The sequence below is a fragment of the Notothenia rossii genome (assembly GCF_949606895.1).
Source record: "Notothenia rossii genome assembly, chromosome: 4".
NCBI classification, from domain to species: Eukaryota; Metazoa; Chordata; class Actinopteri; order Perciformes; family Nototheniidae; genus Notothenia; species Notothenia rossii.
This window is the reverse complement of record NC_136902.1, coordinates 74,881,174-74,907,676: the sequence shown is the minus strand read 5'-3', so window position 1 is coordinate 74,907,676 and position 26,503 is coordinate 74,881,174. Positions and strand designations below refer to the sequence as shown.

Sequence of the window (26,503 nt, the reverse complement as noted above, 5' to 3'; positions counted from 1 at the left end):
TTTACTCGGAAGGCTGGGAGTCCCAGCAGCTTCTACTGAAGCCAGTCCACAACACTGGGGACTTCCGGCCGGGGATCTTGGGCGGCAGTATACGCCGTGAAGTTGTTTGCGGCCTGCCAGTAAACCCAAAGCAGAAGAAGAAGAAGAAGTGACGTCAGCGGTTTCTTTTGCCTAATCCACCCTCAGGGATTTATTCCGGTGTGAACGCGATCTGTACTTAGTTCATCTGAACTAAATTCTCATGACCCTTTGTGGAAAAAGTACTGCGGTGTGAAAGCGCCTAATAAGGGAGAAACAGTCGGAGGAATTTCAAATGGCGTGCTCAAAAAAGAGAAAGGTAGACGGCGACAACAGAACATTTAATTAAATGTTCTCTTACTGGAACTTTTAAAATGCAATTGAATGCCACTGCATTATAACAACAACAACAACAACAACAACAACAACAATAATAATAATAATAGCAATAATAATTTGGAGGGGGGGCGCGGCTGTTCTTATGTTCTCTGAGGGGAGGCTCACCTTCCCACACTTGGGAAAAACCCCTGATCTACATTATTCCCAAAATCCTTTGTTTCTCCGCTACAGTCTCTTCTTAATTCAACACACCTCTCTCTTAATATAGTTCTTTAGCCTACTTCCTATCACACTTTTGGGACCATTAAAAACAACTGGAGAAACCAGGCTAAGTAAGGAAACCAATAAGAAGCCAGGCAGGACCTCCGGCAAGGACACATTTTTGTGTATACTGACCCCATAAATATTTGGTTTAACCAATCACAACGAAAAACAATTGCATAGGTGAAGACTACGGATGGCTCGTGTGAAATTTGTTTGGAGATTGACTATTAATAATGGGATTAATTATTAAATTAATTTCAAGCAATAGTGTTAAAAGGTTTTTAAGTGTCTATTACTAAGACTGGAACAATTCCAAGGTACTTTTGGGAATATACATTAAACGATCCATTTGAACAATTGCATTTTATTTTAATTGTTGCCTTTTAAGACTCAGCTGATTCAGAAACATCAGATTTAGTTTAGACCAAACAAATCCAGACCTACCAACTACAGGTGCTATATCATATTGTAAAGCTAATGTGCATTTTTAATGGTGCGTATGCTTATGTGTCCCAAAAGATGCAATCTATGAAAATTGTTATATTTTAAATATAAAAATAAAAATATACAAAACTCGTTTTAAGAACTTGTTGAAGGATTTGTGGACTATGGGATGTTGTATTTTCCTCTTTGGCAATAATGTTATAGCAATTCAGCCAGCTTTTCTTATGATTATGCAGTATTTAATATTTCTTTGGAAATGTTTATCAAGTACCACACACGGTCTGAATGTTGACTTTATTTATTCACTTTATTTGATATTTTCAGTAACTGATCAAAATGTTTTGTAAAATAGGGTATTATTAGTAAATTCACAAAATGACATTACAATTAGTAAAATATTGAGCATAAAAGAAACTCCAATATGAATATTTAAATCAACAAGGAAAGCATATTTGAATGTGCACAGTATACACTTTATAAAGCCATCTACAGTGTTTTACAAACCCCTGCTCATTAAATGTTTCTTGGTGTTTTTCTCTGGCTTAAACAAAATAATAAAACATTTTGGAGCGAATATACACGTAATTAGTCCAAAACTGGAGGCCAGAATGGCAAATATCTCCACAGCCACAGTATATTTCCCAGGAGAGCTTACATATGCTGGGATAAATGTGATCCAGACTGCAAAGAATATCAACATGCTGAATGTGATAAGCTTGGCTTCATTAAAGTTATTAGGTAGTTTCCGAGCTAGGACAGCTAACACAAAGCAAAAGACAGCCAGTAAGCCTATATACCCAAGTACAGCCCAGAACCCCAAAGCTGATCCTAATGCACACTCCAGGATGATTCTCTCCTTGTATGTCGTGAGGTTTTTCATCGGAAAGGGGGGACTAAGAACTAACCAAATAGTACATATCAAAACTTGAATAAACGTGAAAGACACTACAGTTAATCTTTGCTGTGAAGGCCCAAACCATTTCATCAAATTACTACCTGGTAGTGTAGCTCTGAAGGCCGTCAGAACTACTATAGTTTTTCCAAGAACACAAGACATGCAGAGGACGAATGTGATCCCAAATGCTGTGTGGCGCAGCATGCAGGACCACTCTGAGGGTGCTCCAATGAACGTTAATGAACATAAGAAACATAGAGTCAGGGAGAAGAGCAGCAAGAAGCTCAGCTCAGAGTTGTTGGCCCTGACAATTGGTGAGCTCCTGTGACGATAAAACACAGCCGCTGTTATAATGGTGAGACAGGCACCACCGATTGAAAAAGCAGCCAAGATGATTCCAAGGGGCTCGTTGAAGGAAAGAAACTCTACAGGTTTGGGAAGACACGTATCTCTCTCTGCATTGGGCCAGAATTCCTTGGGGCAAGGGAAACAATCAAAGGAATCTGAAAAAAAAAGGAAAAGAACTTTAAGCAGTTGGAATTTATATTTTATGTTGTAAACATACATTAGAAAAACAAATACCTGTAGCATTGCTAATCTCTCCCTCGGGACACAGTGTACAGTCATAACAGCAGATGGGTTTTCCTTTCTGAAGCACTTTACGAGTTCCTGAAGGACAGCTGTCAGTGCACACTGACACAGGCACCTGTCACATACAAACAAACTCACATGTAGACAGGTGTGCTCTGAAGCTAAAATTGTAAAAGGATAGGTTCATGTTTTTTTCTTCACAATGTTTTTCTTTGTGTCCTTTACATTTATGTTTAGTTAAAAAAAAAAGTAAGTAAGTAAACATATATTTTAAACAATAAAACTTAAATGTCATGTTAAAAATACTCTCTCATTATTCGTAACATTGAAATCCTAACCTGTTAGGCCCCAAGCCTGTTTTTCAGGCTTGAAAGTGACATTTCCAGAACAAATGACCATGACTACACTTCTAAAAGGGTAAAATTAATGATATTTTTTTCTCAAAGTAATGATAAACCTGAGTTGGATGTAGAAAAGTCAGAATCAATATAGATATTTTTGGTTTTAAAGAAAATTCAGATTGAACATAGTAAAAAACTGTAAATTATAGTGTTAGTAGACTAAAAGCTTTTGGAATCCAAAGTAAAACATAATAAGTTCCCTGTATCAAGATTGATGCAAAACAAGTGACATTTGACCTTTGTAGAAAGATTTAGCAAAAAAAAAACACTTCTGGGTCATTTGGGTGGATTTTCCATATCTCTGGCCCCCCTTGGTCGATTTTGATGATTGACATCTCTCTAACCGTCAGAGCCAATGGATTAGAGGGAAAGTTCCACATACACACACAGGTTACCAAATAAGGAGTGATAGTGACGCGTAGAAAAAACGGAAGCTGCGCTAGCCTCTGGTGGCTACCATTGGCAGCTAATCTTTCTTCTCCGATTTTTGCATAAAAATGGAATTATGGATTATCAATAATTTTTTCAAAGTGACAGACACATTGCTATAACCTATGGATTAACCTTCAGCCGCGTTTTTTCTCGTTGTAATGTCATTGAACACGACTTTTGATCAGAATAACAGCTAAAGTGAGCATATCTCTGTGTTTTGCTACCTAAAGCTACTCGTGTGTTGTCTGTATTTGCTTCCCCTGACACAAGTTCTGATCGTTCAGTGATGATCCTTATACTTCCATAATCTGTGGAATCTCAGGATGTTGTCTAGGCTTGTTTGTGCAGATCCAATAAGTATATAGATCAGTATAGCTAGAGTTTTGTGCTAACGGCCTTAATATTTGTTTGCTCGTGGCTAATTCAGAGGCTCAGCGTTAGCTTTGAGGGTTTTTTTGAAAAAAATAAAAATCAGTTAGCTGAGTTTCTCCCCTTACATAGATATGAAACATTCATAGTTTATTCAATCTTAAGAAGCCCTAAGACACTTTTGCTTGCAGATGTTGTGATTTCGGCCCCTTCGGCGAGTCCGGGGGGCTTATGAGGCTAATGAGGTACCGAGGTATGAGACATCATACCCTTTGAGATGATATGAAAATGTAGCTTGTTAAACTATTGCTTTGGGGCCCCTCACCTGTGTGCCACCCTCCACCCAGGTGAGGTTCCTGTTGATAAGGAACTCCTGGCCCACCAGCAGTGATGAATCGTATTGCCCCACAGTCACCAACTCAATGCTGCCACTCTCATTTCTTTGCCAGTTTACCAGCTCATATGTGGCCACAGGATCCCCGTTGGCATCAAATGACACATCATAACCATTTTGGGAAAAATTTACTTTTTTCAGCTGATTAAGAACCTAGGGATGAAGTAAAGGAAGACAGTGAAGGGAAAAAATAAATCATTTAAAAGTTAAAAGAGCATTCATTTGATAACATAGACGTGCAGCTTAAAAGAACATCATTATTTTTACTGACCTCTTTGGCCTCTAGTTTAGTGAACATGTCACACTGTGTAGTAGAATCAGTTTTCTGACACACTGCGTTATGAATGGCATGCGCTATTGCATAGACAGCCTTGTACACCATGTTAGTGACTCGAAGTTGAGATGTGTCAGTGTATGAGCTCTGGAGCATCTTTATATCTTCAGTTCCATCACACACACTCCTGTCTGTGGCTTCACCTAAAAACACAGAGACAGAGGGAGGTGTTTTTAGCCATGATGATTACATTCATTCATTCTTATGTTTGCATTGTGTTATTTAACCGGCCAAACAAGCATTGCAGGATTTACATCACATTTCAAATCACTGTTTTGTGGACATGTCTATCTGTTTTTCATGTTATTAGTTTATTTTAGCAGCTCATATTTACACAAATCAGTCATCAGACAAATACTTATTGTAAAAGGCAAAATATGAATTCCTTTTATTTAATACTGACTTGCCTTTTATAATGATGCATGATGGACACTAGAACCATTAGTACAGGATCATCAGAGACCCTTATCACACTAGAAATAAACGTTCTGTCCTCTGCTGTCTGGTAGACGGTAACACATTAACAGGCCTACACAGCTTGATTCAACACGCAATAAGACTGCTGAACTCTTGAAGTCAGGACTTTGACACTGTCCCTCTACATTTAAATACTTGTACTTTAACTCACCAACATTATGTATGTACACATACCGTATGTAAGTCGCTTTGGATAAAAGCGTCCAACAACTAACATGTAATGTAATATATTACTTCTCATAAAGTATACATTTACTACATTCCTTTTTAAAGTTCATCTTTTTTATTTTACAATGACTGTAAAAATATATTCCACAATTTATATATATATATTTTTTTACATATATTTTAACTCTGCACTATATGTTTTGGATAAACACATTACAAATATTAGATTTTCCTTTCAGTCAAAAATCTGGGGGTTTTAACAGGCTGATCAATTCAGGGAGCTTCACTTTGACAGAAAATAAAAAAAACGAACACAATCAAGACACTACCCTGAGTATCACATATGTTTAGAATTGGCAAAACTTTCTCACTTTTTACCAGCCTGCAGTTGAATGCTTCCTCCCAGAACATGGTAAGCAATGGGGAGTCAGCCACTTTAGAGGGAGAGAGATCCAGCAAGAAGTCTCTCAGACCTGGGATGACAGATTTTTCAATGCCAAATCCGATGGCTCCAGCAAGGAAGCTGAACCTCAGCATGTCTGGGTCGGTTACCCAGGCCTCGCTACCTATCCACTGGCGAGGTAGAGAAGGCTTGCGTGACAGCTCCTCCAGCAGAATCCTCATATCTCCAGTGGGAATAAATGCCACAACGACCTTAGCCGTTGACCTGGAGGGACGTTCAATTACATATAAAAACAATAGTTATAATAAAAGACAAATATTGTCTTTTATAACAATATTATCATAAGTATGAAGAAAAACAAAACACGAGAGATGATAAACAGATATATTGGCACATTTCCTGTTGTAATAAAAACGTGTTCCATCACTTTTAGAACTTGTTTTGGTTTTTCTGTGCAGAAGGTCAGTGTCAGCACAGGGAACTAAAGGAGAATCAGTAATATAGAAACCTGCGGATAACATCAGCTACTCTCTGGATCCGGCTACGTGGGTGGGTCCGAGAGAAAGACTCTGAGTATTCCACACAGATCCCCTCTTTACGTGCTGCATGCAGGAAAGACGCCATGCCATTGTTGCCATAGTCCGAATCCGACCGGACAGCGCCTATCCAAGTCCAGCCAAAGTGTTTTACCAGCTTGGCCAGTGCGTCAGCCTGGAATTGATCACTCGGGATTGTTCTGAAGAAACTTGGGTACTGCTGCTTATCAGACAGGCATGCACACGTGGCAAAGTGGCTCACCTGAAGAAAACAAGTTATTTAACGGGACAGAGGAAAAACAAGTAATGGACTCAAACACAGTTTGCAATTCATTCTTAATATTTACTTGAGGTATGTTGAAGGGCCCGATGATGCGCGACATACTGATGGAAGATGTGGACCCAGACGTACCAACGACGCCCATCACCATACCAGACTTTGAGCATTTGTCGCCGGTGTTAAACACCGGGTCCAGTCCCCCTGAAAGCTGAAATGCAACATGCACCGCCACGGACACCGAGGAACATGAGTCATAGATCTCATAACCAAGCTTGATCCCCGGAAGCAGATCCGTGCTGTTGTTAATCTGCTCGATGGCGAAGACCATTGCACGTGAGAAGCGCAGTCCACGGGAGTCGATGCTGCACACAGACATCGGTATTAATGTTAAAACTTTAAGAGTTTAAAATAATACATGATAGACTACAAGATGACTGAAATTCAAAGATATGGTCTGGATAACAACTAATTGCATCTCTGTAGGCTTTATGGGAATTTCATCTTTCAAAAACCCAAACACATGATTAGATATATATCCAATATTCACATCACTTTGATGAATTGATGCAATGGTCCAATAAATCATAAGTTTCACATTTCTTCATTCAGCAAATGGTTAAGTATGGATGCATCAGTTACACTATTGCCTTTTATGAAATAGAAAAAATAAATCCACATTATGTAAAAAACAAAAATATTTATAAATAATTATTATTTTTAGAGTTTTTACATACAACACAGTACATTGCAACACAAATTCACAATATACACATCAATATACTGTAAATGCCCACATTCTAGCCAAAATCTCCTTTTACTAACCTCCCTGCGCAGCTTATTGGCTCGGGGATGGTGGTGTAGTTATGCTTCACAGTGTGCATGTAATAGTGTATGGAGAAAACACCCCCAATGACATAGTCACCGTCCATAGAGAATGCAGGTTGATGAGTGGTACCTTGTAGCTTACATGTCACAGATGAAGCATTAGTGCTAAGCACAGCAGCAGTCCTATCCCCTGTAAGCCCAGTCGCTTGTTTCACACCATCCCCAAAATTATTCAGAACAAGAACTGACTTCAGCTCACACAAAGCTATAGACAGTATCAGACCAATAAGAGACATCTCCATCATCAACTGTTGCCAAGTGGGCAAACTGTACTGTGTGTTCTCACTGGTTTATAACGTTTTTCAGACGCTTCCCTCCTTCTACCATACGTCACTTTGCTATTAGAGAGAGAGCATGCCCATGCCCAGCGCTGACAAGATGTATTTCTTTTATTTCATATTTTATGTAACTTTCCTTCAAATAATCATCATTGACAAAGTCATGCTGTTTGGATGAATGCCCGAATATCCTAATTTAAAGCCATCACAGCAGAACTTGCCCTGACAAGCCAGACATGTCCTTAAATGGCCAATATACTGTACATGTTTTATGTTTTTCTAGGATCAGATTTTCAGAAAAGGAGGTGGATGGATGATTAGAAATAATTTTGTTTTGGGGGTTATTTGCTCATTGTTCCCCATCTTTTTAAGCTTTATGTTTTGTTTTTTTTTAAAAGCAAACATCTTGGCTGAAATTCTTGTGACTATTGCTTAGTGGTTTCAGGACAATGCTGTTTGTTGTGCTGTGCAGATCCTCTGAACCAGTGAAGGCTTTTCAACAGCATATTTATAGTTTTCATAAGTTGCCCCTTTAACAGAGGTTGTCTTACATAAAACAGGCCTGACCAAGGACAAATCTATGTTTTTAGAGTCTGATTTGTAACCAAAAGCATCAACAGGGGCCTGTATAAGATATCATCAGTATCCTCACACTTACCCACAAGGTGTGAGCTGGGGTTTGCTGTGGTAGCTGTTCTGCGGCTTAGAAACCACCAAATGCAGAGGGAACAGCCCTCCAATCACAACATCCCCTCCCGACTGCAGGGCCAAAGTCTCACTGTCCGCCAGTTTCACACACTGAGGTAAGATAGATGCAACACCTCTCACTTGATCTACAGTATTCCCAAACTCCTTTGTTTCTCCGCTACAGTCTCTCCTTAATTCGACACACCTCTCTCTTAATATAGTTCTTTACTTCCTATCACACTTTTGGGAACATTAAAAACAACTGGAAAATCCAGGCTAAATAAGGAACAAATAAGCAGCCAGGCTGGACCTCCGGCAAGGACAAATTGTAGTGTACATACTGACCCCAAGGCCAATATGTATTTGGTTTAACCAATCACAACGAAAAACAATTGCATAGGTGAAGACTACGGACGGCTCGTGTGAAATGTGTTTGGAGATTGACAAATAATGTGATTAATTATTGAATTCATTTCAAACAATAGTATTAAAAGGTTGTTAAGTGTCTATTACCAAGACTGGAACAATTCCTGGTTACTTTTGAGAATATACATCAAAGGATGATACAAAATGTACTTAATGAAATTCCATTTGAACAATTGCATTTTATTTTAATTGTTGCCTTTTAATGGTGCGTTCACACCTGCCTTGTCAGGTTGAATCGAACCCTGGTGCGTTTAGCCACTTGGTGCGGTTCATTTGGGTCGGTGTAAACACAGTCCGAGACCTCTTAAGTGAACTAAACAACCGGACTCTGGTCCGCTAAAATCAACACACTCTCACTCCAGTGTTTCCCCTATATACAAATAGTGGCGGCGCAGCGCCGCTGCTGAAATATGAGCGCCGCTGCTAGGGGGCGCCAGCAAGGTACCAAAAAAAATGAAAACAATAATAATAAAAAAAAAATTTACTTTTTTTTTTTTTCTTAAAATAATAATAAGTTGCGACCCTTTTTCATTTTTGATTGTTTGTAATGTGGATTTGTAGTATTTGTGTTACTGTATGGTGTAAGGTGTATTTTTGCTAAATCTTGAGACATTGCCACTGTATGTACTAGGCAGGGCCAATTTCTGGCATAATACACAGGCAGTCGCCCAGGGCGCCAGATCTGGGGGGCGCTGCTCTGGGAGGGAAAAAACATTTTTGACCGTTGGCGCTCATCCAAATGTTCGGCCGAGATGTAACAACATTCATAATTAAGTAAATGTAACATCCTTTTCACTCCGGTTACACATTTAATTTGCCCTGTACGGTGGGACCTGTAAGTGATGAAAGTGGGGGATGTTGGCTTATCAGGCGCCCGCAGCTCACAGCCAAAGTGCGAGCGTGGTAGCGAGAGAGCGAGCAAGGGAGAGGGCGCACCAGTACCGGCGCTGTTGTTATTAGAATCTGGTGCTAGCTGCGCTAACGGATATAAGAAGTAGATGTTTCTACAACCAGGGTGGAGGAGAGCTCTCCTGTCAGACTGAGAGGCTCAGTGAGGTAAAGGACTCTCTGAGTATTTAGATTTTTAGTCTAAGTTATCTCAGTGGGTCTCAAACGTTTTTGACCACAAATTATGTAAACACATATTTCCAAGGCACTCCTTTATAATTATTAGGATAAATAAAAACGGGTTTGAAATCATTCCAATGTATACTATAGGACAGTAAACCAAAAATATCGTTCAAAGTTGGAGAGATACAAAAATATGCATCAATAAATAAATGTTAACTAGGTAAAATAAGATATGAATGAACAACAAAAATAAAATAAGCTACATTTAGTTGTTATTGGCTATGGTAGGTTATTGGTTATGTTCACATACTTATTTGATTATTAAAATGTAAACCGATCTTTTTCATATGGGCGTTTTAGAGTTGTACCCCCTAGATCAGGTCTCTAGTAATTGTGTGCTCAAAGTGCACCAGATTGAAGCATTTTACTGTAAAATGTTAAAAATAAAATCTTCCCGGGGGAGCATACCCCCGGACCCCCCTAGAGGATGTGACGTCCACCCCCCAATTCAAAAATGTTTATACAATACTGAATACATTTGAAGCCATTTTGACGTCTATTACCTATGTCAATAAGTTTCTGTTTTTGCAGTGTATTTGTCTTTTGTAGAGATTTTCATTTATTCTTTACATATAAAATGTCGGCTAAAATCTCACCTAGGGCAGCAAATTGTCTAGAACCGGCCCTGGTACTAGGCCTCAAGAGCCTTTCTTGTGCTGACACATAGAAAGAAATTGGCGGGGCGCACTTCGCACGCGCAAAAAAATTCCACGCACTCCGCGCTCACATTATGCTGGGCCCACATGCCTTAGCACCGCTGCTATGACTCCATCCTAGGGGAAACACTGCACTCCATAATCGTCCAGGAGCGACGTTTGGTCAGGGTCCCGTGGCGTGCAGTTGTGACGCTCCTAGGCTCCTTCAGCTTCATAAAGGGACGCAAATAGCTTTCAACTGATTGCAATGTATTCCCATCTGCGGCGGGATTTGACGCTCATGGAAGCACGGAATTTGTTTGTGTCGGCTGCCCTTAAAGGCAATGTGAGCGTCCATTCCCATTGGATAACGGAGAATTGTACACCCGGAAGTAAGTATTCCCCTTACTGTCGATTGATTTTATAGTGATATCTGCACTACTCATAAACTAAAAAACACCAGATTATCCTTGTTAATTACACAACCTTGATTGGTTTAAATTGTGTGCAATGCTTTTGTATTTTTCCCCTTCGATTCGGAGAAACAAATATTTTTGGGGAGTAAAGGATGGCAGAAGATACTACACTACCCAGAATCCCCAGCTATCGTTTAGGACTACACCATGTGCTCTGTTTGACAAACCCCGTGATTAGTTCTCAAGCTCTGTGATTGGTTGACCTCCAACTGCATTCCATATGAAAAAAAACGTTTCGTAAAAGATAAAATCATACTTTATTCAGCAGTGCTTGCTTTACTCTTTGAAAGTCATCACATGAATGCATTGTAATAAATTGTTCGGCTGCATTAAATATATTACACATCTGTCGTAGTTTTTTATTTTTATTTATCTACACAGAGATCGGGCTCAGAATAGACCGGAAACTACTCTTTGACCGTTCAGTTTGAATTTCACAATAAAGTTAGTAGAAATAGTTTGTTTTGATATTATTGGTTTTTATTAACTACTAGACCGCTGGGTCATGTTAAGAGCATATTTTCTGTGTTGCTGTGGGTTTTTTCCATCGCTTTTGTGTTACAAATATCAAAACAATAACTAAATATATCCATCGTAAACTAAACCAGAAACAGCAGTATATTTTATTTTGTTAACACTGTAAACTTGACAGCTTTTTAACCCAAACCACCTACTGGTTAAAGCACGTTATTACATGTTTAGAGTAATGCAATGGAGGTAGATTGTGTTGCTTTTTAATGACTGTTTAAAATGCCTTTTTCTTAATGTCTTTTATTATTATTAACTACTTGTTACTTGTTGCTAGGGACGCTGCTATCGATATTGTGTTTCGCAACATGTTCTCTATCTATGGCACATCTCTACTGGGAGTTGTAGTTTTAAAAGACGTTTTCGTATTTCCCACAATAAGAAGTTGCCAGTACAGATGGAGCGATTCATTTCGGACAGTTTGAAACGCGAGGGCCGTGATTGGTACGTGATCTGCCCTCGCTCAAGGGAAAACCTCCAGCTTGACTTGAGACCTCCCCCGTGATAGATAAATGTATTTATAATGAAGCCAGCTGCAATGGATCATTGATCCACCAGGAGGTGCAGTGGGGTTCCACACTGGAGCTCATGTGAAATAAAGTCAGATACAGTACGCTGGATGTACAGCGGAACTTTGTTAAGATCCATATGTCACGGATATCATACTCTGTGCTAAATAAGAGACATGTAATCATTTACAAAACATCAACATGTTGTTATTTAACAAAATAATTTTGTTATTCGAAAAAAACGAACAGGAGGAAATGCAGCCCGGCTCTCGATTTTTAATCCTAATTTAATCATCATCTTCACCACGATCATTTATGTTTATGTTCACCGAATTGACATGAAATCACTGACACATATGAATATACTGTATTCAACTTCATTAAAACGTTATTAACGTGCCTAAACTCAGTAATTCACCAAAAATATTTATATTTTAATGGAGTTTCGTCGGTCGATCAGGATCCCAAAGTGTAGCGGAGGGATCCTCATCTGGATGAAGAGTGTTATTTTCCCCATAAAGAACAAGTCGCTTCAAATTATCCCGCTTATTACATGGCCACATTCTCAACAAAGTAACGACATGACTCCCAATATGAATTGAAATGCTTTTATGGATTTAGAAAATGTTTTTATTGATTTAAAAAATAGTTGTATGTTGTAGTGCCGAGAGACGGGAGTCGGAGGCGGGGTATCGAAGGTACAAGCTAGACTTTTATTTAACATCAGAACAACATGTAAACAGCTTTCAGCCCGGGAAGGTAAGACCGGGGGAAACAGGAAGTCCGGTCAACTCACTAATGTCCGTGCGGAACAATACCCCAACCCATAGTTCCGTGGGTGAATAATGTCAATCACCACACAAGCCCCCCCAGAATTCACCCATAGTCAAAACCCTCGCGCCTGGGAGGAAGTACCGCCCGACCCCGGCGCGTACGGACCACAGGGGCTGAGGAGGGCGGGGCCGCAGGCGAGGGCAGGGGCAGGGGCGCCAACGAGGGCGAGGGCATCCCCACAGGGGGTGGGGGGCGGGACATGGGAGGGCGGCCCCGACGTGGGGGCAGAGCCAACTCCAACGGCCTGGAAACGTCCACGTGAGCAGGCTTAATCCGATCAACGGACACAGTCTCAGGCCTGTCACCAACGTCCACCACCAGGCTCTTGTCCCCGTGACGTATGACCCTGAACGGACCGTCGTAAGGGGGGCGCAGGGGACCGCGGTGAGCGTCGTGGCGAATAAAAACGAAATCCGCCGACCGTAATCCGGGGGACACCCGGAAAGCTGGGTTGCTGTGCTGCGACGTGGGGACGGGCGTGAATGTCCCGGCGGTCTCCAGCAGGGAGGAGCGCTGCCCGGCTGCAGACCAGGGCACAGTGGCGGTGGGAATGAATTCCCCGGGGACCCGTAGCGTCTGGCCATAGACGAGCTCCGCCGACGAGGACTGCAGGTCTTCCTTGGGGGCACACCTGAGGCCGAGCATAACCCACGGGAGCTTATCCACCCAGTTGCCGTCTGTCAATCCGGCACGCAGTGACGCCTTCATGGATCGGTGAAACCGCTCACACAATCCGTTAGCCTGGGGGTGATATGCGGTGGTGCGGTGCAGCTTGACCCCCAAACCCACAGCAACAGCGTTCCACAGCTCCGAGGTGAACTGAGAACCGCGGTCAGAGGAGAGGTCAGACGGGGTCCCGAAGCGCGCCACCCACGTGCCGATGAAAGCGCGGGCGACGTCGGAAGCTGACGTCGAGGTGAGGGGAACGGCCTCGGGCCAGCGGGTCGTCCTGTCCACCATCGTAAACAGGTAGGTGAAACCGTGAGAGGGGGGAAGCGGACCTACGAGGTCGACATTGACATGGTCAAACCTCCTCTCAGGAACCGCAAACAGTTCAAAAGGGGCCCTAGTATGGCGGTGGACTTTAGCCCGTTGACAAGCCACGCATGCGTCGACCCAGGACTTCACGTCCTTCTTAAGCCCCTGCCACACGAACTTCTGCGACACCAACTTCACGGACGGTTTCCTACCGGGGTGGGAAAGATTGTGAACCGCCTCAAAAACGGGTCGGCGCCAGTCCGTAGGGACTAGCGGTCGAGGCTGGCCCGTGGAGATGTCACACCACAGCTTCGCGCCCGAGTCACCGACCGTGACCTCCTCCAGTCGCAATCCCGTGACCGAGGCCTTGAGGGTCTGGACCCCGTGGTCAGAGGCCTGGTCAGCGCCCATGCGGAGGTAATCGAGGCCCAGCTGCACAGCTCCGATGACCGCTCTGGAGAGGCAGTCCGCGACCACGTTAGCCTTGCCAGCGATGTGTCGTATGTCCGTGGTGTACTCGGAGATGTACGAAAGCTGGCGTTGCTGTCGGGCGGACCACGGCTCGGCCACCTTGGACATGCTGAAAGTAAGTGGCTTGTGATCCACGAACGCCGCAAACTCCCGGCCTTCCAGCAGGAAACGGAAGTGGCGAACAGCCAAATAGAGACCAAGGAGTTCCCTGTCGAAAGCGCTGTACTTGCGCTCCCTGGGAGTCAACTGGCGGCTGAAAAAGGCAAGCGGTTGCCAGGCGCCGTCGACCCATTGTTCATGCACCGCGCCCACAGCGTAGTCAGACGCGTCGGTGGTGATAGCGATGGGGGCCCTGTGTGACGGGTGAGCCAACATGGCGGCTTCGCTCAGGGCGGCTTTGGTGGCATCGAAAGCGGCTTCCCTTTCAGCCGTCCAGTCTATGGCCTGGCCGGGGGACTTGTCCTTGAGGGCCTCGTACAGCGGGCGCATGGTGTGGGCCGCCCGGCGGATGAACCGGTGATAAAACGTCACCATCCCGAGGAACTCTCGGAGCGCCCGAGCTGTAGACGGTCGTGGAAAGGCGGACACGGCCTCCACTTTCGATGGGAGGGGGGCGGCTCCATCTTTGCTGATGAGATGCCCGAGGAAGTGGATGGAGGACAACCCGAACTGACACTTTGCCGGGTTGATAATCAGGCCGTGTTGGCTGAGCCTCGCAAAAAGGACACGGAGATGTGCCTGGTGCTCTTCAGAGGAGGAGCTGGCGACAAGGATGTCGTCTAAATAGACGAAAATGAATGGCATGTCTCTGAGCGCCGAATCCATCAGCCGCTGAAAGGACTGAGCTGCGTTCTTAAGTCCAAACGGCATACGCAGGAACTCGAAAAGCCCGAACGGCGTAATCACCGCCGTTTTGGGGACGTCTTAGGGGTGCACCGGAACCTGATGGTAGCCCCGCACCAGATCCACCTTGGAGAAAACCAGCTTGCCCGCCAGGTGTGAAGAGAAGTCCTGGATGTGAGGGACCGGGTAGCGGTCTGGCGTAGTGGCGTCGTTAAGGCGGCGGTAGTCACCACACGGTCGCCAGCCACCGGCTGATTTAGGGACCATGTGGAGCGGCGAAGCCCAAGGGCTGTCCGAGCGGCGGATGATGCCCAGACGCTCCATGCTGTCGAACTCCGACTTGGCGACCGACAGCATGTCAGGGTTGAGCCGCCGGGCCCTAGCATAGACTGGGGGGCCTTCAGTGTCAATGTGGTGCTCTACCCTGTGTTTGGTAGTGGCAGCGGAAAAGGTGGGCTGCGTCAAGTCGGGAAACTCACTGAGGAGGTGCTGGAACTTGTCACCCTGTGAGAGTGAGCTGGAGAGCCCGCTGAATGACGCCTCGCCGCGGGTACATGCGAACGAGGCAAACGTCAGTGCGTCCACCAGGCGGCTGTTCTTGACGTCCACCAGCAGTCCGTGAGCGCACAGGAAGTCTGCGCCAAGGAGGGCGAAGGAGATGTCAGCCGTGATGAAATCCCACTTAAACCGCTGACCCTCGAAACACAGGTCCACTGTCTTTGTGCCATAGGTGCGGATAGGGGTGTCGTTAGCGGACGTCAAAGGTGGGCCGTGGCCCCCACCGGCGGCGTCCTCCACCGTAGCCGGCAGGACGCTCCGCTGGGCTCCTGTGTCACAAAGGAGTCTGCGACCAGAGAGGGTGTCCCTGATGAACAGGAGCCGGTTGGATGTGCCCACGCTCGCGGCCACTACCGAGCGCAGGCCTTGGCGTTTCCCGTTTCCTTGTAGGTGCAGGGGGGACGGCACATCCTCGCTTTCGCCCCATAGCGTGCATGGTACTGACACAGGCCAGGGCTGGAGTCGCTGACGTCGGCCCTGGAGCTTCTGCTAGGTGGCATGCCTCTACCAGGGAAGGAGCTGCTGCGTGTCGGGGCCAGCACCTCAGGGGTAAAACGCTGGGTGGCCAGGAAGAACCGGTCAGCTTCTTCGGCTAAAGCGCGTGGCTCAGTAATAGCCATGTTAGCGAGCGCTGTCTGAACATGCGGCGGCATGTGCCGAAGAAACAGTTCTATGAACAAAAAATGGGGTTCTTCCGTACCTAGCAGGTTGAGCATCATTTCCATGTGGTCAGAAGGCTTGCTGTCTCCCAGGCTATGAATAGCGAGCAGGCGTCGGGCCCGTTCCGACCGAGACAGCTCGAAAGTCTTTAGCAGGAAAGCCTTGAACGCTGCATATTTATCCTGGGCAGGGGGAGATGTAATAAAGCCCACCGTCCGGGTCGCAGTGGAGCTTCCCAGTGCCGAAACGACGTGGAAATAGCGTGATGCGTCATCAGTTACTCCGCGGAGGGCGAACTGAGCCTCCGCCTGTGCGAACCATGCAGCCGCAGATGTATCCCAAAACTCCGGCAGTTTGAAAAAAACGGCGTTATTTGCCATGCTCGGTTCAGTCTCGGATCCTTCTACGAGACTTATGTCGGGGTCACCGATGTAGTGCCGAGAGACGGGAGTCGGAGGCGGGGTATCGAAGGTACAAGCTAGACTTTTATTTAACATCAGAACAACATGTTAACAGCTTTCAGCCTGGGAAGGTAAGACCGGGGGAAACAGGAAGTCCGGTCAACTCACTAATGTCCGTGCGGAACAATACCCCAACCCATAGTTCCGTGGGTGAATAATGTCAATCACCACAATGTATTGATTTAAATTAACATGCATCCGCTAAGAAAAATAGTCCGTTGTTACAGTTTTTTAAACAGTCTGAATGAAACGGCAGCTCTCAGCTGTGTATTTACACAACTAATGGCCCATCAACCACAGCTCTCCCCCCCCCCTCCCCCCCCCTGATCTTTCTTATCCAGCAGCTAAATTAACAGTAGGTTACTCTGAGTGACCATAGACTGTATGTGACAAGCTTACAGTTAGTGACGTAACAACACCATAAAAGCTGGTGGGTTGAAAGCAATACGGGAGGTAAAAATAACTACAATAATTGTGACTTATTTATTGTGGCTTTTATGTTTTTAGGTATAACATTTTATGTAATTCAGGCTTATAGTTCACCCTTCTCTAAAAGCCTTCAACAATGACAATATTCATTGTAATTTAATAAATCTTTCCAACACACATTGTAAAAAATAGCCTACTGTAAGTTAAGAAATCCTTTCAATATGTACATCTTCTGATGTAACAACAATAACATTATAAATAGTAACATAGCTGAACATGGTATTGCACATTTAGCTTTGAGTGTTACTGACCTGAGATGTTTTTATTACATGAATTAAGGTGACTGAGGCTTTTTAACATACAGGGATGCAAACTCATCAGGTATGAAAAAGGTGACAAGGATCCGAGCCTCCGGCTCCCCCACCCCACGGAATGACAGAGGATTTTAGCAGTCAGAACAACTAAAGCAGCAGTGTTAATAATAACAGAAACGCCAAAGAGTCACATAATATAAATATATAAAAGCATTTATTTCAAATTGTGGAGCAGTCAGTTTATAATTTTGGCAGCACTGTGGAGCATTTTGAAAATGTATTTTCAGGCCTCTCTGCAAGGCTTAAGTCTTTTTATCTTTATAGCCACATGGTGTAAAATAACTAAGTTCATAAACTCAACAAGTACTATACTTGGGCACAATTTTGAGATACTTGTACTTTATTTAAGTATTTCAATGTTTTGCTACTTTGTTCTTCTACTCCACTACAGTTCAGAGGTTCATGGTGTACTTTGACTCCACTACATGTATTTAATACCTTTAGTTACTTCACAGATCTGGATTAATTAAGTGAAATATAATCAAGTGTTATCAGACTTTAGTTCCACCTGGAGTAAATCCACAAGCTACCCTGCAGTATACAAAGTCATTCAAACTAGCTGCACCTTTAGCAGCTTTGAGAACACTTTCATGATCAATCATTATAAAACACATCATATCTATTATTCTGAAATGGACCAATCTGCACAATGACTACTTTTACTGTCGCTACTTTTGCTATATTTTGATGATAATACTTTTCTACTTTTACTTGAGGAACATTTTGAATGCAGGACTTTTACTGTAACAGAGTATTCCTACACTCTGGGACTATTACTTTTACTCAAGTACAAGATCTGAGTACTTCTACTTTGACTCAAGTACAATATATATACTTATACCACCTCTGTTTATAGCCTATGAAAAAAACTATTAGAAATAGAAGGCTAAAGCTAACGTTAGCAGATAGTGACAATGTATGCTAGCTAGCTAGCTCAACGATTCCTTAAATAATATTGCCACAGAAAAACTTTTCAGTTCACATCACGCTCTGCCGCTCCGACAGGGAGCTCTGCTCTGAACACCTGAACGGCCCGTTCTAACAGCTGTTCACCAGCGGTCCAGTCTGTGCCACAGTGACTCCGGACGCACAGTTAATATTAACGAACGCACCCGTAGGTAATGTAGCTGCTGAAGCTAGACCATCATCTCGGAGCAGCAGAGCCTTATTATACATCCATGAGCAGAGCCGACAGGCAGGAAGACTCGAGCACACAGCTCGTACTTCATTATAATATATAAAAAAAGAACACCATGCGTGTCATGATGGCACATAACAGCTCACGGCCGCAGATTACTCCGGGTCCCAGCCCCCCCCCATACCCCAAAAATATTTTTATTGCAGATCTACATGAATCACACAAACGACTTATTTTGGATTCAAAACAGCGAATTTCGCCGAAAGGTGACAAGTTTGCATCACTGAACATAGACAGAGCACAACTGAAACATAACATCTGAAACGATGTAACAACATAATACACTTGTGGGGATGCTTGGGATGTGAGGAGTGAGGGACACGGCTTAGAACGGGCGTGTCGCCTGGCAGGACAGGAGAGTGTGTGCACCAGTCTGCCTTGATCTATGAATTCATGTCCGTGACACTCACTGCTGCCCACAGCTGTTTTATAGAAGGAAATTCCTTCACTTCAAGAAAGTGTTTTAACCACACACACCTCTACTACACACACATGACGGGTGTTATTTTCCCCATAAGGAACAAGTCGCTGCAAATTATCCCGCTTATTACACGGCCAAATTCTCAACAAAGTAACGACATGACTCCCAATATGAATTGAAATGCTTTTATGGATTTAGAAAATGTTTTTATTGATTTAAAAAATAGTTGTATGTATTGATTTAAAAAATAGTTGTATGTATTGATTTAAATTGACATGCATCCGCTAAGAAAAATAGTCCGTTGTTACATTTTTTTAAACAGTCTGAATGAAACGGCAGCTCTCAGCTGTGTATTTACACAACTAATGGCCCATCAACCACAGCTCTCTCCCCCCCTCCCCCCTTGATCTTTCTTCTCCAGCAGCTAAATGAACGGTAGGTTACTCTGAGTGACAAGCTTACAGTTAGACACAACACTGTCATTGCAAGTGACCCTCAGTTAGTTGACTTTTATGTTCAACTGCTAAATTCGTTACTGATAAAAAAGGGCTTCTACTGTACCTAATTACCTTAACACTAGAACCGCCAGAGGTTTTTGTATAGGCCTACCTAAACCTGTCAAATCCCGCTATTAGAATGCAATTTTTAACAACATAGGGTGCTACATAACACACTTTCAGGAAAAGAGACTTTAATATTTTATTGAAAAAAAGTTACATTGCACACACACAACACACATCACACAAATTGACCCAATTGGCGGTTCTAGTATTAAATAAACTCACTAATTAATGAAACCAGTTCAATACGCATTATTCTTATTCTTATCATTCTTTATGAGCGCAGAAATAGTCTTAAAATCAGATCTGTTTTTTGAAATCTGACGGCAGGCAGTTAGCTCTGATCACCTATGACAAATGCGCCGCACCTAATCGCTGGCCATTCAGCCACAGACACTGTTCGAAATGGGGGGGAGCTAGGGGAAGCTTGGCTCCCCCGAAGAGGGAGGGAGCTCCCCTGAAGGCTGACTTTGAGATAAATAGGGGGAGCCCAAAACAGTCGTGGATATTTGTGTCACACAGATTAGAAATGTTGAGTTTCTGTAAATAACAGTTCTTGAAATAAATAATAGTTATTGTTCATTACAGTTTCTGAATATTTGTTTTATATTTGTGAATAAGTCTGGGTGTTGCCATCTGTATGTGGCGGCGCTGCATTCTTACTTACGTTGCTATGATTATGGCGGTTATGCCGGCGCGGTATTTGAAATGTTCATATTGATATTTTTTTAACTCTGGCTGTGTAATAAAAAAATATGGCAAAACGAAAACAGCCAAGCGTCACAGCTTTTGGATTCACAAGCAAAGAAGCGAAGGAGTCTAAAAATGACAACGTGAACGGAAAACAACTTTTAGTTGGCCGGCTGTAAGCGGCGTTAGGGTCGAGTTTGACAGCTCCACACCGAGGGAGAGGCCTGCCGATGCGGAGCCTGAAGAGGCTTCAACAACGGCCACATCCGCCGGCATAGTGACACCGTCTGTATTAGTAGAAGAGTGTTTTTATAGCAATTGATCGCATCCGCGCTGCTGCGCCAGTCAACAGAGCGTGCGTGTGACATATTTAGTAGCAGGATGTGCTCTGAAAAATAGGGCTCCCCGAAAGCAAATGGGTAATTCGAAAACTGACAGAGCTCGCTCTATACAAATCAAACTGTAGAAGGTGTGAAAGCACCTATTGTTTTAAATAATGGTCGGAATGTGACCTGTGAGCCTTCTGAATTACCGTGGGACAGCACATTCTAAACTAAAATGTTCAATCAATAAAGTAACATCTTATCTTATCTTAATAATATCTTCATATTAATAATAATAATAAATCATACAGTATGTGTCCGAAAGGGAGCAGGAGGAAGCAAACACTAAAATATACTGCATATTAAAGCAAACGATTGTAAAGGTTAAAGTATGAGCATAACAAATAAATAAGTGTAATGTAAACATTTACATTATAATTATGATTATTTAATATATAAAGACTATATATTATTGAATTACAAGATTAGATATACTTTAGTTGATCTAAAATATTGATGTGTTAAAATGCTCTTCAAAACACAACTGAAAGTCCATGAAACTTGTCTTTCTGTATTTGTGAATGAAGCGCCATCTCCTGGTTAAAACCTGAAATTGAAAATCTGGCAACGCCCTCTTGGAAAATAGTGGGAGGGCTTAACATTCTTCTATAATGGTCTTTGGCTGGTGGTAGGCAGGAAGCTGTAAGCTGGAGTCCGAAATTCAGTGCTCCATCTGTATACTGTGTACATCCCTGGAGGTTTAGGGGATAGGAAACACTCAAATTTAAAACATATAATTAATAAATGGGTGAAAATTGCTTGTGCCCATAATGGGCAGCATTAATATATATACCCACATGCCAGCTAAGGTCAGAAGAGCTTTATTTAACAGCTGGTCTTATGTTTGTGACCCCTCCTGTTGTTAATTGATAACATTACATTACATTACATTAATTGATAAGCCTAAAACATGCACTTGTCAAGTTTCAGAGGTACATTTTGCAAATATGGCAGTAGCCATCGATCATCTTAAGATAAGATATACTTTATTGATCCCAAGTTGGAAACATTTGCGTTACATCAGCATGTGTAACAGTTGTAAATATGCAGTGGTGTTTATTTGTAAATCATTTAGTATAATCACACAAATTCTGTGTTTTATACTTAATAATTCTGTGTTCTTTATTTATTGATTGTTCAATACCTGACAAAGCCGGAGATGAAATATCTATATACATCCTATAAGAGTATAATACATATGCATAATATCAGTTAAAATAAGCGCTTCAACATAGTTAACATTGCTGGAGGTATGCACAAATATTGATAGATGTCTTGTAATGCACTATTGAGGAACCTGCGACCCAAGTTTTTCATTCATTGCATAACTACACCGTTTGTGAATATGATATGTCAATAAACCTTAGAAAATCTTGAAATCTTGAAAGGGATGTGCAAAATAGTCATTATATACAGTCTTTAACACTAGAACCACCAACGGGTACATTTTACCCGCAGCTGTTTTTTGATTGTATGTAACTTTTTTTCCATAACATATTGAAGTCTCCCAGTGCGTGACTTTTCCTGAAAGTGTGTTATATAGCACACTCTGTTGTTAAAAATTGTCAATAGAAAGTCAGATTGAAAAAATCGCCCAAAGAACTGCCGTTTGTACCCATATCCGCCAGCGGGTAATATTTACCTCATAGAAAATGCAGCGTAAACACGACGTGTCGCTATAGCAACGCCTTTTGTCTACTGCGTTTCCTTATAGATAGAGAGATAGATAGAGAGAGATAGATACTGTAGATATATATATTGATAGATAGATAGAGAGATAGATAGATAGTTATAGATAGTGTAACATCTTGGAGAATACAAGATCTTGGATGACTGAGCTCAAGTTGAGGACGTAATGCATGTGTGCAGGTTACGTGCCAGTTGAATAAAGATGGACACTCGGAATGAGAGAAGTAGTCCGCGTCGTCTGTTTATGTAGACAATTATATATCCATAGAACAGAACATTACAGATGGATCGATAGATAGTTATAGATAGAGAGAGAGATAGAGAGATTTGTACCTAAACAAAACACAAGTCTAACAACAAGCGTTTAAATCAGCACTGGTAGCGATATTTTATACTTCATGCTATCTGCACAAACTATGTCATATGAAAAGCTGAGAGTCCACAGAATCTATTGGCATCCCTGTGCGATGAAAATTCACTGTTCTGTATGAACATTGTACCTCGCAAATCAATAGCGGGTAAATGTTACCCGTTGGTGGTTTTAGGTATACAGCGACCTCTGGCGGTTCTAGTGTTAATTAACTATTAGTAGAGAATAACGAGTAATGAATATACTTTATAGGGATCCTATTAATATCTAATAATAAAAATAATGAAATTCAATAACATGCTTTAACCACCAGGTGTCCCTTTCTATCAGCTGTGCACCTTTATGGTATAAATACAGCCTATCTACCAATTGGATCAAATATAAAAGTCAGTCGAATTAGTGTTGATCTTGCAAGGAGACGTATTGTGTGAAAAGAAATGTAAGATGTTGTTTAATTGCTGATATATTTATGATCCACCAGTAGCGTGGCGTGGGGAAAAAATTAGGGGAAGCCAATAATACGTCCTTTCTTTTGGGGTGGGTGGGGGGGGGGGGGGTGTGGCGGTCAATGTAATAACGTAACCAGATGAGTGATTACAGCGCCCAGTATCATTTTACACACATTTGTATCATACAGATGCAGGACTTACACACGCCTGTTATCTGACCGACAGGTCCGCACGCACTCTCCAGCCGAAACTCTAATAAGCATTCATTCACAAACTAAATCAGGAGACCTTTAACGTTTTACGTCCGGTTCGCTCCTTTGCTCCTCGCTGTACGCAGCTCCAGTTTGGGCATTGGCCTGTCATCAGATTGTATTTGTTGTTGCTGCTGCAGCGGAAGTTTAGTACAATTATTTTTGATTAAATACTCCAAATCTCCGCCCTCCATAATTGCACTTGCTTCAGTTGCTTGCTACTTTCTAACGGCGGTGAGAGTGGTGCAGTGACGCTATCTATCTTCTATCGATTAGATTTATCATTAGAAAATTATAAAAGTAGGGTAGACATGTGGGTATTATCCGACTGAACAAAACGTGCATTTACCTAAGAGGTTTGTATTCCACTGACCTTTTTTCGAGCTATGTTCCAAAACCCTGTGGAGAAATCCCATTGCTATCTTGTCGAGGGAAATCGAGCGCAGCTTACTTCCGCTTTTTGGGACGCGTCACTGCACCACTAAATGTATGCGATTTGATTGGATTGTGAGGCAAGGGAAGCCAGCCGCCTCTGGCTTCCCTTGGCATGGCCCTGACAAATCACAGGTTGGCAGGGGCATGACGTGAGCCTCATCTGATTGGTCAATCCCTCCATTTTTTTTCACCAAGGGAAGCACATTTCGGCTGGCCTTCTCTCGCAACAGAGAGTGCAATCTACTATTTCACCATAAAATCTAGAGGGGCGCTGTTTCACTCTTTGTAAAATATTCAATGAGAATGGGGGAGAGACGGGCCGGCAGCAACACACAACAAAGAACTTCCGAAACTAAACGAAGTGTTTTTATTTATTTACTAAAATTATAACTACAATCCGAAAAAACAGGAGAAGCCTGGCTTCGCCACTGTGATCCACGTCACGTTTTCAGTGTTGGCGGCAGTTCCTCATGTTTGTCTAGAAGTCTTCTCATCAGAGCTCTATAAATAGAGAACTACGGCAGATATGTAATATTTAATGCAGCCGAACCGTGTATTACAATGCCGTTATGTGATGACTTTCAAAGAGAAAAGCAAGCACACTCGGAATAAAGTTTTATTTTATTTTTTTTAAATGTTTTCAGTCTATTTGTTAATGACGATGTGATTTGAGATGTGAGACTGGAATTGCACAGGGGAAAATAACGTATTAGGGGGTAGCAATAAAGATAACACCATTAAACAGTTACACAACATAACAGAAATAATATCTATAGCAGCGTCCCTAGCAATCACCTTGGTAACAATGAAAACGTTCTATGGAAGCAATTTCCTGAAGTAATCTTCGTAATAACTAGCAAACTAAAGATCATGTACATCCACTGCACACATAATCTGAAATACTATTTCTCGCATCAAATGACATCAAAATGCATTTTAATGGCCAAACTAACTTTAAAATAGGCATTTTCCACCGAGAATAAAACGAAGTTCAGCCATGTTTTTTTTTTCAGCAGGGAGAAATTTGAAGATCACGTGACATAGACGCCAGCCATTGGAATGAATGGTGTAAAAAAACGGGGTTTGTCAAACAGAGCACAAGGTGTAGTCCTAAACGATAGCTGGGGATTCTGGGTACTGTAGTGTCTTCTGCCATCCTTTACTCCGAAAAAATATTTGTTTCTCCGAATCGAAGGGGAAAAATACAAAAGCATTGCGCACAATTTAAATCAATCAATGTTGTGTAATTAACAAGGATAATCTGGTGTTTTTTAGTCGATGAGTAGCGCAGATATCACTGTAAAATGAATCGACAGTAAGGGGAAAACTTACTTCCAAGTGTACAATTATCCGTTATCCAATGGGAATGGACGCTCACATTGCCTTTAAGGGCAGCCGACACAAACGAATGCCGTGCTTCCATGAGCGTAAAATCCCGCCGCAGATGGGAATACATTGCAATCAGTTGAAAGCTATTTGCATCCCTTTATGAAGCTGAAGGAGCCTAGGAGCGTCACAATTGCACGCCACGGGACCCTGACCAAACGTCGCTCCTGGACGATTATGGAGTGAGAGTGTGTTGCTAAAATAGGTGGTCTCGGAGCGCTTGCTTGCGAACTCTGGAGCGGTTCATTGCTGGTGTGAACGCAGTCCGCACCAAAACATAGGAAGCGCAGTATTTACGTGTCACAAGAACACGGATATCTTCAACGAAGCGGAGGGATCTAGATCGGCATGAAGGTGTTCTTTTCCCCATAATGACCGAGTCGCGGCACATTATCCCGCTTATTACATGGCCACATTCTCAACAAAGTAACGACATGACTCCCAATATTAATTGAAATGCTTTTGTGGATTTAGAAAATGATTTTATTGATTTAAAAAATAGTTGTATTAATTTAAATTGACATGCATCCGCTAAGAAAAATAGTCCGTTGTTACTGTTTGAACTAACGTAGCAACGGCAGGAACTGTTTCGATAGCGTTTTTGAGGAGCTTTTTGATTACAGATTTGAAAACATCGTAGCTTGCAAACTGCATGCAGTTTGCTTTCAGCCAAACTGTATATATTTACATCGAACGGACTTCTTTGTGCAGATGTGAGCGTCCTTAACAACGGTCAATAAATCCTTGTCAGCGGTCTCTCTGTTCTGGATTAACAACGTGTCACGTGTTCTGAATTGACCAATCAGAATCGAGTATTCAACAAAGCCATGTAATAATGTTTTTTAACGGACGTTGTCTGATTATATAATCATATGGCGGGCCGCTAGTGTCTGTTGATCTCCAGATTAACAGCAGCATGAGAATAACCTGCCGAAGTGCCGATGCTCCATGGCGGAGGCTCCGCTAGAAATTGCCGGGATTTTCGTTTTCACCCACTTAATGTCTGACCAATGGTTGAACAACATTTCCGAGCACATGACTTGTGTTTAAAGTTTATATTCCGTTTGAGTTTTGCCCGTGTGAACGCAAACCGAACCTTCTGAAAAATGAAATAATGTAACAAACTGTGGTCTGGTGCGCACCAGAGAGCGGACTATTAGGTG

The 26,503-nt window shown here is 42.6% G+C and overlaps 1 protein-coding gene across 1 annotated transcript; it reads right to left on the bottom strand.

The window, feature by feature from the left end:
• Positions 1 to 282: 282 nt before the first annotated feature.
• On the bottom strand, positions 283 to 23,989 carry LOC307037480 (extracellular calcium-sensing receptor-like). The gene is made up of 8 exons (XM_079678369.1): positions 23,893 to 23,989; positions 6,413 to 6,707; positions 6,038 to 6,327; positions 5,498 to 5,793; positions 4,419 to 4,624; positions 4,079 to 4,300; positions 2,543 to 2,666; positions 283 to 2,463 (listed from the first exon to the last, which is right to left on the bottom strand). The coding sequence occupies exons 2-8, from the start codon at positions 6,671 to 6,673 to the stop codon at positions 1,562 to 1,564; spliced, it is 2,301 nt and encodes a 766-aa protein (XP_079534495.1). The 5' UTR covers positions 6,674 to 6,707; positions 23,893 to 23,989; the 3' UTR covers positions 283 to 1,561.
• Between the last annotated feature and the right edge of the window lie 2,514 nt (positions 23,990 to 26,503).

Coding starts and splice junctions, on each gene's coding strand:
- LOC307037480 (XM_079678369.1), bottom strand. CDS start 6,673: ATGGTCTTCGCCATCGAGCAGATTAACAACAGCACGGATCTGCTTCCG. Junction 6,328..6,412: donor GGCCCTTCAACATACCTCAA/GTAAATATTAAG, acceptor TGTTTTCTTCAG/GTGAGCCACTTTGCCACGTG. Junction 5,794..6,037: donor GTAGCTGATGTTATCCGCAG/GTTTCTATATTA, acceptor ACGTCCCTCCAG/GTCAACGGCTAAGGTCGTTG.